Consider the following 14,921-nt stretch of genomic DNA (forward strand, 5'->3'; position numbering starts at 1 on the left):
ATGTGTCAGCATACATACCAATATCAGCATTCAAGACCAATACGCCCCAAGGGAACATATTACGTGTAAATACTCGTAAATTTATTAAGATAATATATACTCATTGGAAAATGCAGGTTACCTAATGTTTACCTCTTTGTTTTATAGTATTACGCGGTAAAAGACAATTGCCAGAATACACAAGGTGGCAGTCGAATTTAGTGACGTCGAAGCGAGAGTTCATCGTTAAAGTAGATGACGAAGTCTTTAATCCAACTTATTCCACTCCTGTCGTCGGTATTAATATACAGCCAGGGACCAAGGCAAGGGAACGGATAATAATCGGAGGAGCCATTGTGCCGCCAGTGCCGACGTCTGGAGTGTCAGGATTTGATACAACACCCATTGAGTACACCCGGTTTGTTCCCCCGACTACTGTCAGGACAACAGGAGACAATGATATCATATATCCCCTAATAAAAGAAGTTCAAGGTAATTACTTTTATTAACTATATACTACTTTTATTAACTATTACTATACTTAAACATTATAATTATTGCGCCACGCTTTTTGATGACAATTTTGCTAAGGTTTGCTGTTGGGCTTCGTTTGGGTGTTGATATAATTTTATTAATTGCTCCCCACCGTGGCTCTTGCGGTTGAGGTGGACACTTGGACACTCGGGCCGGCGGCATCAGAGCTACTATCAGCTGCTGTGCTGTCAGAAAGTTTCCAACTTAAATTTCCACATGAAAAAACTTCGAACATTTCTCATATTTTTGCAAAAATGTTCCGAAAATGTTCAAACTTTTTGGAAACATTCCGCAATTTGCACGTCTGTAATTAGAGCTAGTCGGTCGGGCTATCCCATTTGACCACTACATCAGTCAGGGTGAATGGGGCAGAATCAGCGGCGGAGGCCTTAACAGCAACGCAAATATGCTGGCCGTTCTAACAACCATGAGTTTGTTGCATTTGTTGTTGTAATTTTTTATTAATCATCATCATCATCATTTCACGAAGACGAAGTCGCAGTCACAAATTATTATCTGTACCTAAAAAGGTTTTATAATATACTGGTACAGTCAGCAGCAGAAGTTGCGAAGCGGGCGAGGTGTTCAAATGAAAATTACTACCTTGACACGCTCTTATTCTCTTAACAATAAAGTCGCGTCAAGATCATTTTTAACACCTCGCCCGCTTAGCAACTTCTGCTGCTGACTGTACCAAGATAATTTTGTTGATGGATTTTACAGGACACGTACTGCCACCATTTTCTTCGCAAAAACATTCTAACAGGGATGAAAGTCCTCCAGCTGGCCCACATTTCATTACTAGAACTCCAGCTCTTGCTCAACAGTTCGCGCCAATCACTCCTGTTGCTTTCTATCCAAGACTAACACCACTGGCATCACCGGTTACTCCATCTAGTGTAAATACCACAATTACTTGGAACCTTCATTTACGGCCATATTATGCAGCGATACTCTCATGGTTTTCCTTCAATGCAGTTATTTTGCAACACACATTTATAATAGCCCGAAACATTCTAGAAACAGCATCGAATCAGCAGATTCAGACTGTAGTGCGTTCTCGTATCCTATTGCTGTGTTGCTGCAAAATGATGTCATGTGCATTTTTCTCGTAAGTAAATTGAATATCAGTTGATTTTTTACATGACTGACCAATTATTAATGTCGTAATAGGTAACAAAAAGGATCCTTCCATTTACTCCTTCACGATCTCCGCTTTCGTCGGTTATTGATCACATGCGAACAAGCTTGGACGTGCAAGATTTTAATATATTACATCTACAATCAGAAGATGCAAAAGAATTAAAAGCTTTTCTATCACCTTTAGCAAGGTATGAAATTCAAACTGATACAAAGGCGACTCGAACAAATTCACCAGAATTTGTTACCAATTTTCCCACTATGACTGAGGAAACAGAAAATATTCCCACACGGCAAACGACGGATCTCGATATGGACGCTTATCATATTACGTTGTATAACGATGATGATAGTGACGTTGATGACGGTAAAAAGAAAACAGAAGATTTACCAGATGATGACACACAAATAGATAAACGAGCAAATGGAGTTGTGAATGAGGAGTCGGATGAAGAAATTGACAGCCTTGATATTGATTTGAAATATAGTAATAGAAGAAAGGAGGTTACAAAGTCTGCAACAAGCTCTATTGACAGTATTTCTAGTGTCACTCAGAAATCGCCTACCATCCCAATAAAATCGAAAACAACAAATGCTGTAGAGGCCCAAAGGCAATCCACGTGCAGTTTGCTAAATTATAGGCCATTGAGATTTAATACGCCTCAAACACTTCCAGAGGTATGTGCACTTTTAAAATGGTAGATTACCTAGTGTTATGGGACATAGCTGTGCCAATTTTGAATTGGATATAAGTACAATGTTTTACCTTAAGGCATCACGAAGGTACTCCTTAAAAATTAGGAAGAATACTATTCAAAAACAAACTAAGCAAGGTAAACTGAATCGATTTTTGTTACAGATAGTACGGCAGTTAAAGCAATGGGAAGTGAAAAGCCCCATAGTAAAGTTGATTGACATAACCGCAAATAATTTAACTACCATGGATAATCCGATATACATGATGATAGTAGACGACCCAAGCAGCGGTCAGGTCGCATCAGCCAAAGACATCGTAATGATAGTTGCAGGTACAGTCAGCAGCAAAAGTTGCAAAGCGGGTGAGGTGTTCAACATTATCATGACGCGACTTTATTGTTAAGAGAAGAAGAGCGTGTCAAGGTAATTTTAAACACCTCGCCCGCTTAGCAACTTCTGCTGCTAACTGTACGTTGGACTGTACCTGTTTAATTAGGTTTAATCCGATTTGACAAACATAATAAAAATAATAAGGTAGGTACTCGTAATGCTCATCATTCAGAATTCAGATCTAAGTATATCAATCTAAGAGGATGTCTGACATAAGCTCTCTCTCTCCACAAACCTCGTTTTCGATTATTTCTGTTCTTCTTATGTAATTGTCTTTCTAACAATGAATTTAACACTCTGTAGGTATAATATTGTCTTCGGTTACCGCGATAGTTACTCATGAAATAAAACTATGAAAACGGATTATATCCCGTATATTATAAATATACGCGATATAATCCGTTTTCATAGTTTTATTTCACTCTGTAGGTAACATTTAAGTAAGTAGAGCAAGACTTTTATCGAAAAATGGCAGAGAGCATAATTTTTTGACGGCTGAATGGATTAAGGTTGTAGCGTAGCACTAAAGTGAATGGAAAATAGTAAAGGGACTTATGTTCCTCACAACCAAAGAGGATATAATATATAGAGCGGTACTGTCATAGTAAATTTTGTAACCACCGTAAATTCACTGTCATCTATCGACACACTTTAAAACTAAAAATGAAAATTTATAAAAATACTATAAAATATACGATTTGTTTAGATAATATGTAGTTTTGATGTTTTTTTTTATGCTTAGATATGTAATTTGTTATGTATGATGATTAAATTTCGATATGCTCCAAAATAAGATAACAAAAAATATTATTAGAATATTAGAATTATTATGGTTAGCGTTATACGATAAAATGTATTTAAATATGGAATAATGTTTTTTAGGGTTCCGTACCCAAAGGGTAAAAACAGGACCCTATTACTAAGACTCCGCTGTCCGTCTGTCCGTCTGTCTGTCTGTCTGTCACCAGGCTGTATCTCATGAACCGTGATAGCTAGACAGTTGAAATTTTCACAGGTGATGTATTTCTGTTGCCGCTATAACAACAAATACTAAAAACAGAATAATATAAATATTTAAATGGGGCTCCCATACAACAAACGTGATTTTTTTGCTGTTTTTTTCCGTAATGGTACGGAACCCTTCGTGCGTGAGTCCGACTCGCACTTGGCCGGTTTATTTTTATTTTTATTTGCATTAATTATTTTTATGATTTTGACCCATGTTCTTTCACTGATATGCGTTAAAATTGTTAAATAACAAACGAAACCGTCAACGCCCTCTATACGAGAGTAGGCCAAAGGTACTGGCGCCATCTGATCGAGAGTCAAATTTTCGTGATTTTCGAGGCACGTTTTTTCCTTTGTATCTATTTTTGGTCACAACTAAAAAGTATTAAAACTAACCATTTTTAGGGTTCCGTACCCAAAGGGTAAAAACGGGACCCTATTACTAAGACTCCGCTGTCCGTCTATCCATCTGTCCGTCTGTCTGTCCGTCTGTCACCAGGCTGTATCTCATGAACCATAGCTAGACAGTTGACATTTTCACAGATGGTGTATTTCTGTTGCCGCTATAACAACAAATACTAAAAACAGAATAAAATAAATATTTAAGGGGGGCTCCCATACAACATACGTGATTTTTTTGCCGTTTTTTGCGTAATGGTACGACGGTAGCGCGTGTCCGACTCGCACTTGGCCGGTGTTATATCGTTGTCTGAGTACCCACAACACGAGCCTTCTTGAGCTTACCGTGGGGCTTAGTCAATTTGTGTAAAAATGTCCTATTATATTTATCTATTTATTTATATAAAAAAAATCATTAAATTTTACGGTCACGTCTTCTTGTCTTCGCCGTAGTCGCCGTATTATTGACTAACTATGACAGAATATCAGAAGGGATCAGAAAGTTTTACTTTCACGCTTTCATAATTACGAGTATACTCGTAACGCCTCTAAATTACACATAGACAGATGAGGAGATCTGCATTCAGATTGGATTGTTGGATTTTTTTTGGCAGGTATTCAAGGTCGGGACCACCATGCGGTGTCAGCAGCCATGTACCTCCTGTATCAGCTGATTGAGCATACTGACACTCAAATGGACTTGCTCAAAAAATTCAGACTTTGGGTCATTCCTGTGTTCAACCCGGATGGATATGACTACTCCATGACTTTTACGCAAGTATGTCTTACAGGTGAATCCTGAATTACGCACACAATTGTTTCCCTGAATGTATGTATTTGGAAGTTTTTAGGGTTCCGTACCTCAAAAGGAAAAAACGGAACCCTTATATAGGATCACATTGTTGTCCGTCCGTCCGTCCGTCCATCTGTCTGTCAAGGCCCTTTATCTCGGGAACGAGTGGAGGTATCGAGGAGGTATTGAAACCATATACTCAGGTCTACGGTCCCTTGAAGCTGTGAAAAAATCAAACTTCTAAGTTAACGTAAAAAAAAGATACGGCCGTTTACTTATGCCCCAAAAAACGTATATTTCGACACTCTCAAGGGAATCAAAATTGATAGGGTACTACCCGTTAACCTAGAACTATGAAATTTGGCAAGTAATATCGTCTTACACTACAAGTACAAGGGAGGGAAAAATATGAACTATAAAATTGTAAAAAAAAAAATATTAAATTTGTACGGAACCCTCGGTTTTTTTTTCAGTTCCCTATTTTAGTCCACATTTTATTGAAAAATTCAAAATAAAATTTAAAAAAGTTTTCCTATCCGTCTACATCGATTACCTTTTTAATTACATATGTATGTAGTTATCTCAGTTAGTACCACAATCTAATTACTAATTAACATTGAAATGGATTAAATTAATCAGCGTCGTGAATGGAAGAAGAATCTTCAACAATCTTGGGAGGTGTGCGATGGGCGAAGATCGTGCAAGGCTTGCGAGTCATATGGTTTTCGGTGCATCGTGCAGCCTTGTTATGGGGTGAATCTTGACCGCAACTTTGAATACCAATGGATACCAGGTTTGTTCCTGCTGCTAATTTGCCTCTACATTCCATACATTAAAACCAGCATATTTACATGTGTATCTTTCATCTTCACCGCACCAAAGAACTGTATTATATTTTACGTACTAATCTAATACCTACAATAGGCGTGCAGACATTTTTGTATTATCATCAATAATCATTATCTTTATGATTTACATATATATCTTATATCTAATTTATAAAGAACGGCCTCACGTTTATTAAGGAGATTGTGTGTTTTTTCATCTTTAAAGGAACTGATAATAATTGATATCAATTTAATCCAAACATTTTATCGTATTTTATACCTACCTACCTGCCTATACTGTCTAAAGAAGTGTAACTATTGTTTTCAGGGTCCATGTTTGTATAATATACGAGCTTCCCTATTTATGTTTTCATTATGAATTTTGTGCATAGCGGAGGAGCTTCGCGCAGAGCATCCATGCGGAGACCTTTACGCGGGGCCGCGACAAATCAGCGAGCGAGAGACACGCGCCCTCACCACCTTCCTGCATGAGCAGAAGATGCTTATATCCACGTTCATAGCCTTCAAGGAGGGCGACGTACTGGTTAGCACATTTCACATTATTTTTTAGTTTGCGGCGGCGACGGAATATCATAGCTTTCAATGAATATAAATCTACTTCGTTGGTTTGCGGACCTGAATTTAGCGAGCACAAGACGCCCTTAACCACTTTCCTGCATGAATAAAGGATGCACTAAAAGGTTTCATAGCTTTCAATGATGTTATGTTCATGTCAGTAATATCCACTAATTTTAAACTACGGGCTTCAGTCACGAATTTGTCTTATCCTATATGTATAGGTTCACCCCTAGATTCGTAACCGGAGTTCGGAGATAGGTACTGACCTTAAGAGACACGAACCCGCCGCCAAAAAGCCGCTCTCATACAATAGAAGTTACCCTGTCATTTTAAAGTGACAAGCTTAAATTACTTACATGAAACTTGGCATTTACATACCTTACATATATCTACGTCTGGTGGGTACCAGTTTTCGTTGCTAAAAAGGTTATACTTACAAAGAAATTACATGCAAAACCTCTATTCGCTCCAATTTCTTTGTATTACAGTTTCTAGCAACGATAACTAGTCCTACATAGATATATTATAGTAGTAGTAATAAAACACCTTATTGTACAAAAAACCGGCCAAGTGCGACTCGGACTCGGACTCGCGTTCCAAGGGTTCCGTACTTTACACAATTTAAACAATGTATTTTTTATGTGAAACGTGAATAATTTTTAAGAAAAAAAAACCGACTTCAATGGGGGATGCCGTTGAAAGGTTACTTATTGTTATTGGTGCACTCCACACAATGAAATGAAAAAGACAGGATCTTTTGCCTAACTAAAATGAGGTAAAACCACCCACGTTTCTAGTAACATTTCTTTTCTATAAGGGTCATAGTTCTAACCTAACCTAACCCAATGTTCTGATAGCATTTCGTTTCTGTAAGGGTCACAGTTCTAACCTAACCTAACTCACTTTTCTGATAGCAGTTCGGTTCTGTGAGGATCGCAGTTTAAAAAAAAGTCCAGGTCCAAGTTTGGGTCTGGGTCCATACCGAAGAGAATAAATCGCCAAACGTGAACTATGTGTCGTTGAAGAGTTCCATTCTGATCATCATCAGCAGTTCCACTTTATCAAATTTCACTTTTCTATGTAAAAGCTGGATTTGTTGATGAAAATACGAAAATCACTATATGTATGCCTTTCTCATTTGAGGAGTTCCCTCGATTCCTCATGGATCCCATCATCAGAACTCGAGCTTGACAAAAATGTGTCTTGAAAACCTAACTTGCTTACCAATCATAACGAAGAGGAAAAATCGCCAAACGTGAACTATGCGTCGTTAAAGAGTTCCATTCTGATATTTCTGATCATCATCAGCAGCTGCACTTCATCAAATGTCACTTTTTTAAATGGAAATGCTGGATTTGTTGATGAAAATACAAAAACCACTATATGTATGCCTTTCACATTTGAGGAGTTCCCTCGATTCCTCATGGATCTCATCATCAGAACTGCGTTTTGACCAAAACGGGACCAATCTGTATGTATATACTTACAATCAAAAAAAGAATTTTCAAAATCGGTCCAGAAATAACGGAGTTATGGAGCAACAAACATAAAAAAAAAAACATACAACCGAATTGATAACCTCCTCCTTTTGAAATCTTGAAGTCGGTTAAAAACCCGTAGGGGGTCGGATCAAAAACTAAGTAATTAAGTCCGACTCACGCTTGACTGCACATTTATATTAGGTTTTCCTGTAATCCGGCAAATTATACAATGTCATACATTAGCATTTAAATATATATCACTTACCATTTTATGAATGTAAAAAAATTATAACAGACTGGCTTAAATGTAAGTTATTATGATACAGAAATCTTAATTCAAAATATTTTAGGAACCTAAACACATACACACACACACATTACACACACACACACACACACACACACACATTACACACATACACCCACACACACAGACCTATTTTGTGTATTTTTTTCTTTCAAATTTTAGACCCAGTAGTTTCGGAGATAAAGGGGTGGGGGGGGGAATGGTAATTTTTTGTCTATTTTCTTGAATAACTTCAAAACTGTTTATCCGAAAATTATAATAAAACATATATTTGAGATTCTCACAATAAGCTCTTTCATTTAATGTGTAACACGATATAGTTTGAGAAACTTTATTTTTTAATTTTCTCATTTATCCTCCAACCTTGGCCTCCATGTTTAAAATTAATTTGTTTACGTTACATGTTCGTCTTTGGGTCACAAACTTACATATGTATAACAAATTTCAACTTAATTGGTCCAGTAGTTTCGGAGAAAATAGGCTGTGACAGACGGACAGACAGACAGATAGACGCACAAGTGATCCTATAAGGGTTCCATTTTTTCCTTTTGAGGTACGGAACCCTAAACTTGATATATGGTACTTGAATGATCATGTACAAATTGTACAATTCATGTTATTTTCAAAATGAGAACGTAAGTTCGATTGCATGGCGGCGGCTAGGGTCGTGTGACTCATAACTCTTTGCTGCGTAGGTAGATAATAAAGTTGCTGAAGTGTAATAACATCTCATACGAACAGTTATTAATTACTAGCTTAGTAACCGCAGCTAGAGTAAGAATAGCGTCTAGATGAAGTCTAATAGCAATCATTTAATTTGAGCATATCCTTAATTGCTTACACAAGATGTCAGGCAATTCATTAATTAACTAACTAGTTATAAGAAACATGTACCGTTTGTGCCCAAATAAACATTAAAACATTATTACATTACCCCGCTATTGACCCTCTTAAGGGATGATTTTCGGGATAAATAAATATTACAGGACATTCTTACACAAATTGACTAAGTCCCACGGTAAGCCCAAGGAGGCTTGTGTTATGAAATATTATTAAAATATAAATTGTGTTATGTTGAGGGATAAAAACTGTCCTATGTCCTTCTCCGGGACTCAAACTATGTCTATGCCAAATTTCAACTAAATCGGTTCAGCGGTTTAAGCGTGAAGAGGTAACAGACTGACAGGCAGGCTTTCGCATTTATAATATTAGTATGGAAGTACTCGGTACCTAAACTAAAGGACATATTCAACTTGATGTTAACCAGGCGTCATTCTGCTACCATATATCCTTTTAGGTGTAAATTTATAAGACAAGTGGATATACTCGTATAGTAGTTTCTTCATGATTTGTCGCTAATTATTATACTTATGACTATAAAATAGGCGCCCCGACTCACCTTTAATGGAATAACAACCTGTCTTTTATTACAGGGAGTCATGTATCCTTACTCACACACGAGAAAGAAGCGTGCCTTCGATGTCAATTATGTAAGACAGATATCAAGCTAATCTACTTTTTTTAGGCCAGCGATACTCACTCTTTTTTAGGTGGACCGTCAGGTGATCCTTCTGGTATAGATTCTTGCCGCCCGATCACCTTTACGTAAATTCATCTTGCTGCCCGGGCCTACAAGACAAAACCGTCTATGTGGTTCTCATAAAAAAAGTTAAGTATGGTTGCTCTAGGCTCCACAAAAGAATTGAACTCTCTCTCTGCATGCAAGACAAGCAATGTGGCGTCATATATTATAATTGTCTACGTAACATGAGCATGCGCATCTTTCAATTCGAGCTTTAAGACGAAAGTGGAGGACCCGCGCGAAATCACCTTTTCATACAAACGTAGTCCTAATTTTCCTCTTAGGATGCTACCATTATTTAAAATATTTTGACACAATTTGATGTATAGCTATAATTGACCGACGTTTAATTTATTTCGAATTTTTAATTATTATAAGAGTTAGGAACATTTAAAAAAATTTATGAAATTTGTTTTTCTAAAATCTAAAAAAAGTCAAACGTAGGGACATAGCTGTGGTTAATATACATCAAATAATGTAAAAACATTTCCCATAATGTCAATATCCAGAGAGGAAAATGGGGACTACGGTTGTATGGAGAAACGGCCGTCCCCTTTCCTGTTAACCTCTGCATAGGTTCACTGTTGGGGTCTTCCCGTTCTTTAGTTACGTTAACCTGTTTTTTTTTAAGCTTTTGTTATATCTACCGTCTGTGTGTACAATAGAGAAGGAGGGCGTCTCGGGCAGCTGCAGCTGCCTTCGGTATCAGCGGCCGTCCGTACGTCGCCGGGCAAACTTCAGAATTCCTACGTAAGGATGTTTTCCTATTTATTTATTTATTTAATTTTTATTGCACAAAAGAAAATACAATCGTACAAAAGGCGGACTTAATGCTATGGGGCATTCTCTACCAGTCAACCTTCGGGCAAAGCAGAGAATTTGTAGGCGGTGCAACATAGTGATTACATATATACAAGTATAGTTAAATAATGCATAGGCATAGACATACATACATATATCTGTATATATAATATTCATATAAATACATACAATATACATACATACAAATACATAGATATCAGATGAAACTTTCAAAACAGAAACACTAAGAATTCATCGTTCTGCCAGCAAAGTACTCACGTAAGGATTTTTTAAATGCAAATCTATTCGGACACTGTCGAATTTTAACAGGGAGACTATTCCAAAGGCGAGCTGCCAGAATAGAGAAATGGTGTCTATTTGCTATTTTTGAAGTCAGATCATGGCTTGGACTGACATCAGTTTGTCCGGCTAAACGGTTCCCACCTTGCGGTGTTAACGGGAGTCGTTTAGAAGTCTTTTGCTCCAAGTTTGAGAGGACTTGGCATCTCTTTTATACCAACATAAGAGATGAACGTCTCCCAGGTCTCAAAGTCCAGCTGTTAGATGGAAGCATCACATGCGTGCCATTAAGAGTAATCGACTGTATCCACAGTCGACAGTAATTGAGGCTAGGTTTCCTATTATATATTTTTATATATTTTGGTTCATACAAGTACTGGTTGCAGGGAAAAATTCTGTCGTGATTGATACCATACTTACAGTAAAGTTTTAGTTGCGGCAGGGTTTCCCATGTGATTGGTGCGGGTGTGTGCCAAGGATCCACTTATAAACATGGAATAGGGCGGCTTAATTTCTACCACCATGCCCGCGGGCGTAGGAGGGGGAGCCAAATACACCGGCCTGTAGGTTGCATTTTCGATTTCGCCTGCCGAACGTTACAGTTCTCGTAGGGAAAACACTTGTGTATAATCCAAAGCACTAGGTCGATGGTAAATGAACATTTGCTCGATCACTAACAATGGCATTTATCAGTGAACCGAACAATAAATAAGCGCTGCGATTAACAACCTAATAACGTTAAAAATGATTTAACGATACCTTTGACTTAACGTTAGCTCAATACACAGCTGGTAACATTACCATTATTTACCGGTAAAGAGTAGTATAAGTAACGGTACATGGTTTAACGTTAATTACAACTTAACGTTAAATCTGTCTCCCAGTAATAACGATACCAATTTTTTTACGGTATTTCAAGCCTTGGTTCAAACCTCTGTTGTGCTGTATAAAGCAGAAAAATAAGTAAATAAATACTTTAGAGTCCCCGGCAAGCTCGGCCGAATTGCACCTTCCCATACAAACGGTTCCGCTCTCATTTTATAAGTTGGTGTTCAGTGAACCCAGTAGGTGTTGGGTGTTGGATTGTAATGAAACTTTGCACATACCATGACATGAGGTATATCTAGGTCTGAAATTAGTTTATATAGCTCCAGTTTATAAAACAAACGAAATAGAGCAAAAACAAGTCTTGTATGAAAACTTTAATTCGCTGTATTTTTTTAGCATGGTATCTGAAGCTACATAAACTAATTACAGACATAAATATACCTTATACTATTGTAAGTACAATGTAACAGAGCAATCTAGCTAGTCGTTTTAAAAAATGAGAGCGGAACTACGTTTGTATGGGGAACCGAGCTTGCCGAGGACCCTTAAATAAATATTAGGGGATATCTTACATAGATCAACCTAGCCCCAAACTAAGCAAAGCTTTTACTATGGGTACCAGGCGACGATATACACATACCTACTTATATAGATAAATACATACTTATACATAGAAAACACCCATGACTCAGGAACAAATATCTGTGTTCATCACACAGATAAATGCCCTTACCGGGATTCGAACCCAGGACCATAGGATTCATAGGCAGGGTACTAGGACTAGGCCAGACCGGTCGTTCGTGGCAGAATAGTTCTCGAAGGCAATACAAAAGGATGACTAAACATTTGGTCAGGATCCTTATCATACACAGACAAGTTAATCTACGTACTTAAATCTTTTATTACAGCGCTGTACGCGGGCGGGATAGAAGACTGGATCGACGGCCACTTAGGCATTGACAATACCTACACCATCATGATGTTCCGAGCCACTGACTCCCACAACTCGAAACTAATGTCGGAAGTGAGTTATTATTGCTCACATTTTGTGTAATGACGATGCGAGTAAATGGTGTAAATGGGCAAAGGTGCGAATAGTCTTGCTGTCTGTAGGTACATACAGTATGAATATGATCGATTTTGTCAAGTGTATTGCATATTATGTTGTTAATAATGCCTTTAAGTCAAGTCAAATATCGCTTTAAAGTTACTAAATTGCATTGTAACAAGTGGACATGGAACTTAGTAAAGTTACAGTTTTGTTGTGTCTATGTAATTGTTATAGGTAGGTTTAGTTGTGTTCTTTGTGAAAACAAACTCTAAATCCCTTGTAGCCTAAAAGTACTTAGATCGTTCAAGTACCTTACAATAACACTTTAAACTCACGCTTTTTGTACACATAAATAATTTTGAACACGATTAAATTTCATTTTCAAATAATGAAATTTAATCGCGTTAGACCCGTTAATAACATTAACCTAGAGGTACTGTTAGTACGACAAAACTAAAAAGAATTGTCTTTGATGCTTTATAATTTTTCTGTTGTTTAACAGCACATCGTTCACGAAGCGTATGCCGCGATGGACACTCTACTGTTGGAGAACAATGTTGGACCAATCGAAATTAAAGCGCTCAGCCCGTCCTCCACTACCCAGTCAGGCGCCGAGAACATTTGCTCAAACCTATTCATTCTGTCTGCTGCAATACTCATCTTTAACAGTTGAACCAAGGTTAGGCTGATAGAAGACGCGCCTCAAGTAAAAGTAACAGAAGAATTTAGTGGGTCAAAAATATAAGGGCCTGCAAGGTCACTCCAAGTGAAAGTTTCATATCCATGCTTCATTTAACTAGAACGTAAAAGGATAAATGTTTTCTCGGTAAGTAAACGTCCAATTACCACAAAGACAACTTATAAAGGTATCCACAGTGCCCACCCGACGAACGATTTAACCAATGATGTTAGGGCTTGAGTGGCAAATGGGAATGATGGCAAAAAATGTTTTTTACGAAACAACTCGTATTTTTTTTAAATTATGTGGACGATATATTTATTCCTTATCATATATGAATTCTTCAAAGATTGATCTTATTTCTAATCTGAACTAGCGCACGCGCATCGCGGTTTCATTGGAGTGTAAAGTTGTTTAAGAGACTTGTTATAATATTATTTTATAATTATGTAGCTAAAACTATTATTTGTACTTAGTTTGTCTAATAAAACTTTTTGTCTTATGACTAATTTTATATCAGTGGTATTTTATTATTTTCATTATAACTGTTTAGGTTTACAGAGAATAATATTTAATATTAATTATCTTCAATATCAATTTTGAAATATTTACTTCAATACTTATTTTACAAAAACATTTATGGCGGCACACCACACACAAGCTGAATTTATTCCGTGGCCATAGAAACACAAGCTCTGAATTTCTGATTTCAGTTCGTGTGTGGCTGTGGGCTCGCCTTTAACAACCAGCGTTGGCAATGAAGGTTATGGTGTCACATGCGCGTGGTTTTTATAAGAAGGATTTGCTGTGATGCTAGTTTAAGGGCTAAATAAAAACGTTTCGCTGTTAACATATTGTACGAGTAACTCACCACCAGGAAAACATCTACAGGTACTTAAACACGTACTTAAACACGTATGAATAGTTAGTGTTATTGTTATTACGGTTTTTTAATCACCTATCTATATGTAGGAGGTATTTCGACAAATATACAGGTATTATTAGGACATAGATGACTTAACACTGTACCCCACCACTGAACTTCTGTAATAATGAACAAAGCGTGATCGAAAAAAAAAATATTTAGGGAGAGGTACATATTGGTTTCTATTAGTTAAGCTGAGGTGCATAGAAAGTAGGTACAAAATATACGTTTAAATCTTTTTCGCTGAAATTCCTGAAGGGGCGATCCTAACGAAATTGTTTATTTTCAAATAGGTTCAATGATTAGATATTATTTGTTAATATAATTTAAAAGTTACACTTACATAAATAGCGCAGTTAGGTAAATAATAAGTACCTAAGTATACCTACACTATTTGATGGTCGACAAAACAAATTAGTAAACTATATTTGACATGATAACAGCATACAGCGGGAGGAGTGCTGAGATTACTATGGGTACCTAATATCAACGTGTAGGGTAGGTGTTTGTAATTTTGTAATTAATATTAATACAAAAATATTAGTTAATACTAAAAATCTTTACTGCGATTTTTTTGCTAACAAAACGTATTATCAACAAATATTCTCCTTTACTTTGATAC

At 37.0% G+C, this 14,921-nt stretch overlaps 1 protein-coding gene across 1 annotated transcript; it reads left to right on the forward strand.

The window, feature by feature from the left end:
- Positions 1-137: 137 nt before the first annotated feature.
- LOC134743986 (uncharacterized) lies at positions 138-13,432 on the forward strand (the record flags this gene model as incomplete). The annotated part of the gene is made up of 12 exons (XM_063677618.1): positions 138-471; positions 828-928; positions 1,212-1,412; positions 1,687-2,331; positions 2,513-2,681; positions 4,761-4,924; positions 5,579-5,732; positions 6,159-6,310; positions 9,567-9,623; positions 10,381-10,465; positions 12,553-12,668; positions 13,198-13,432. Coding segments are annotated over 12 exons (2,349 nt in total), but the record flags the coding sequence as incomplete, so codon positions are not given.
- Positions 13,433-14,921: the final 1,489 nt, after the last annotated feature.

Source organism: Cydia strobilella, chromosome 9, assembly GCF_947568885.1.
Source record: "Cydia strobilella chromosome 9, ilCydStro3.1, whole genome shotgun sequence".
NCBI lineage: Eukaryota > Metazoa > Arthropoda > Insecta > Lepidoptera > Tortricidae > Cydia > Cydia strobilella.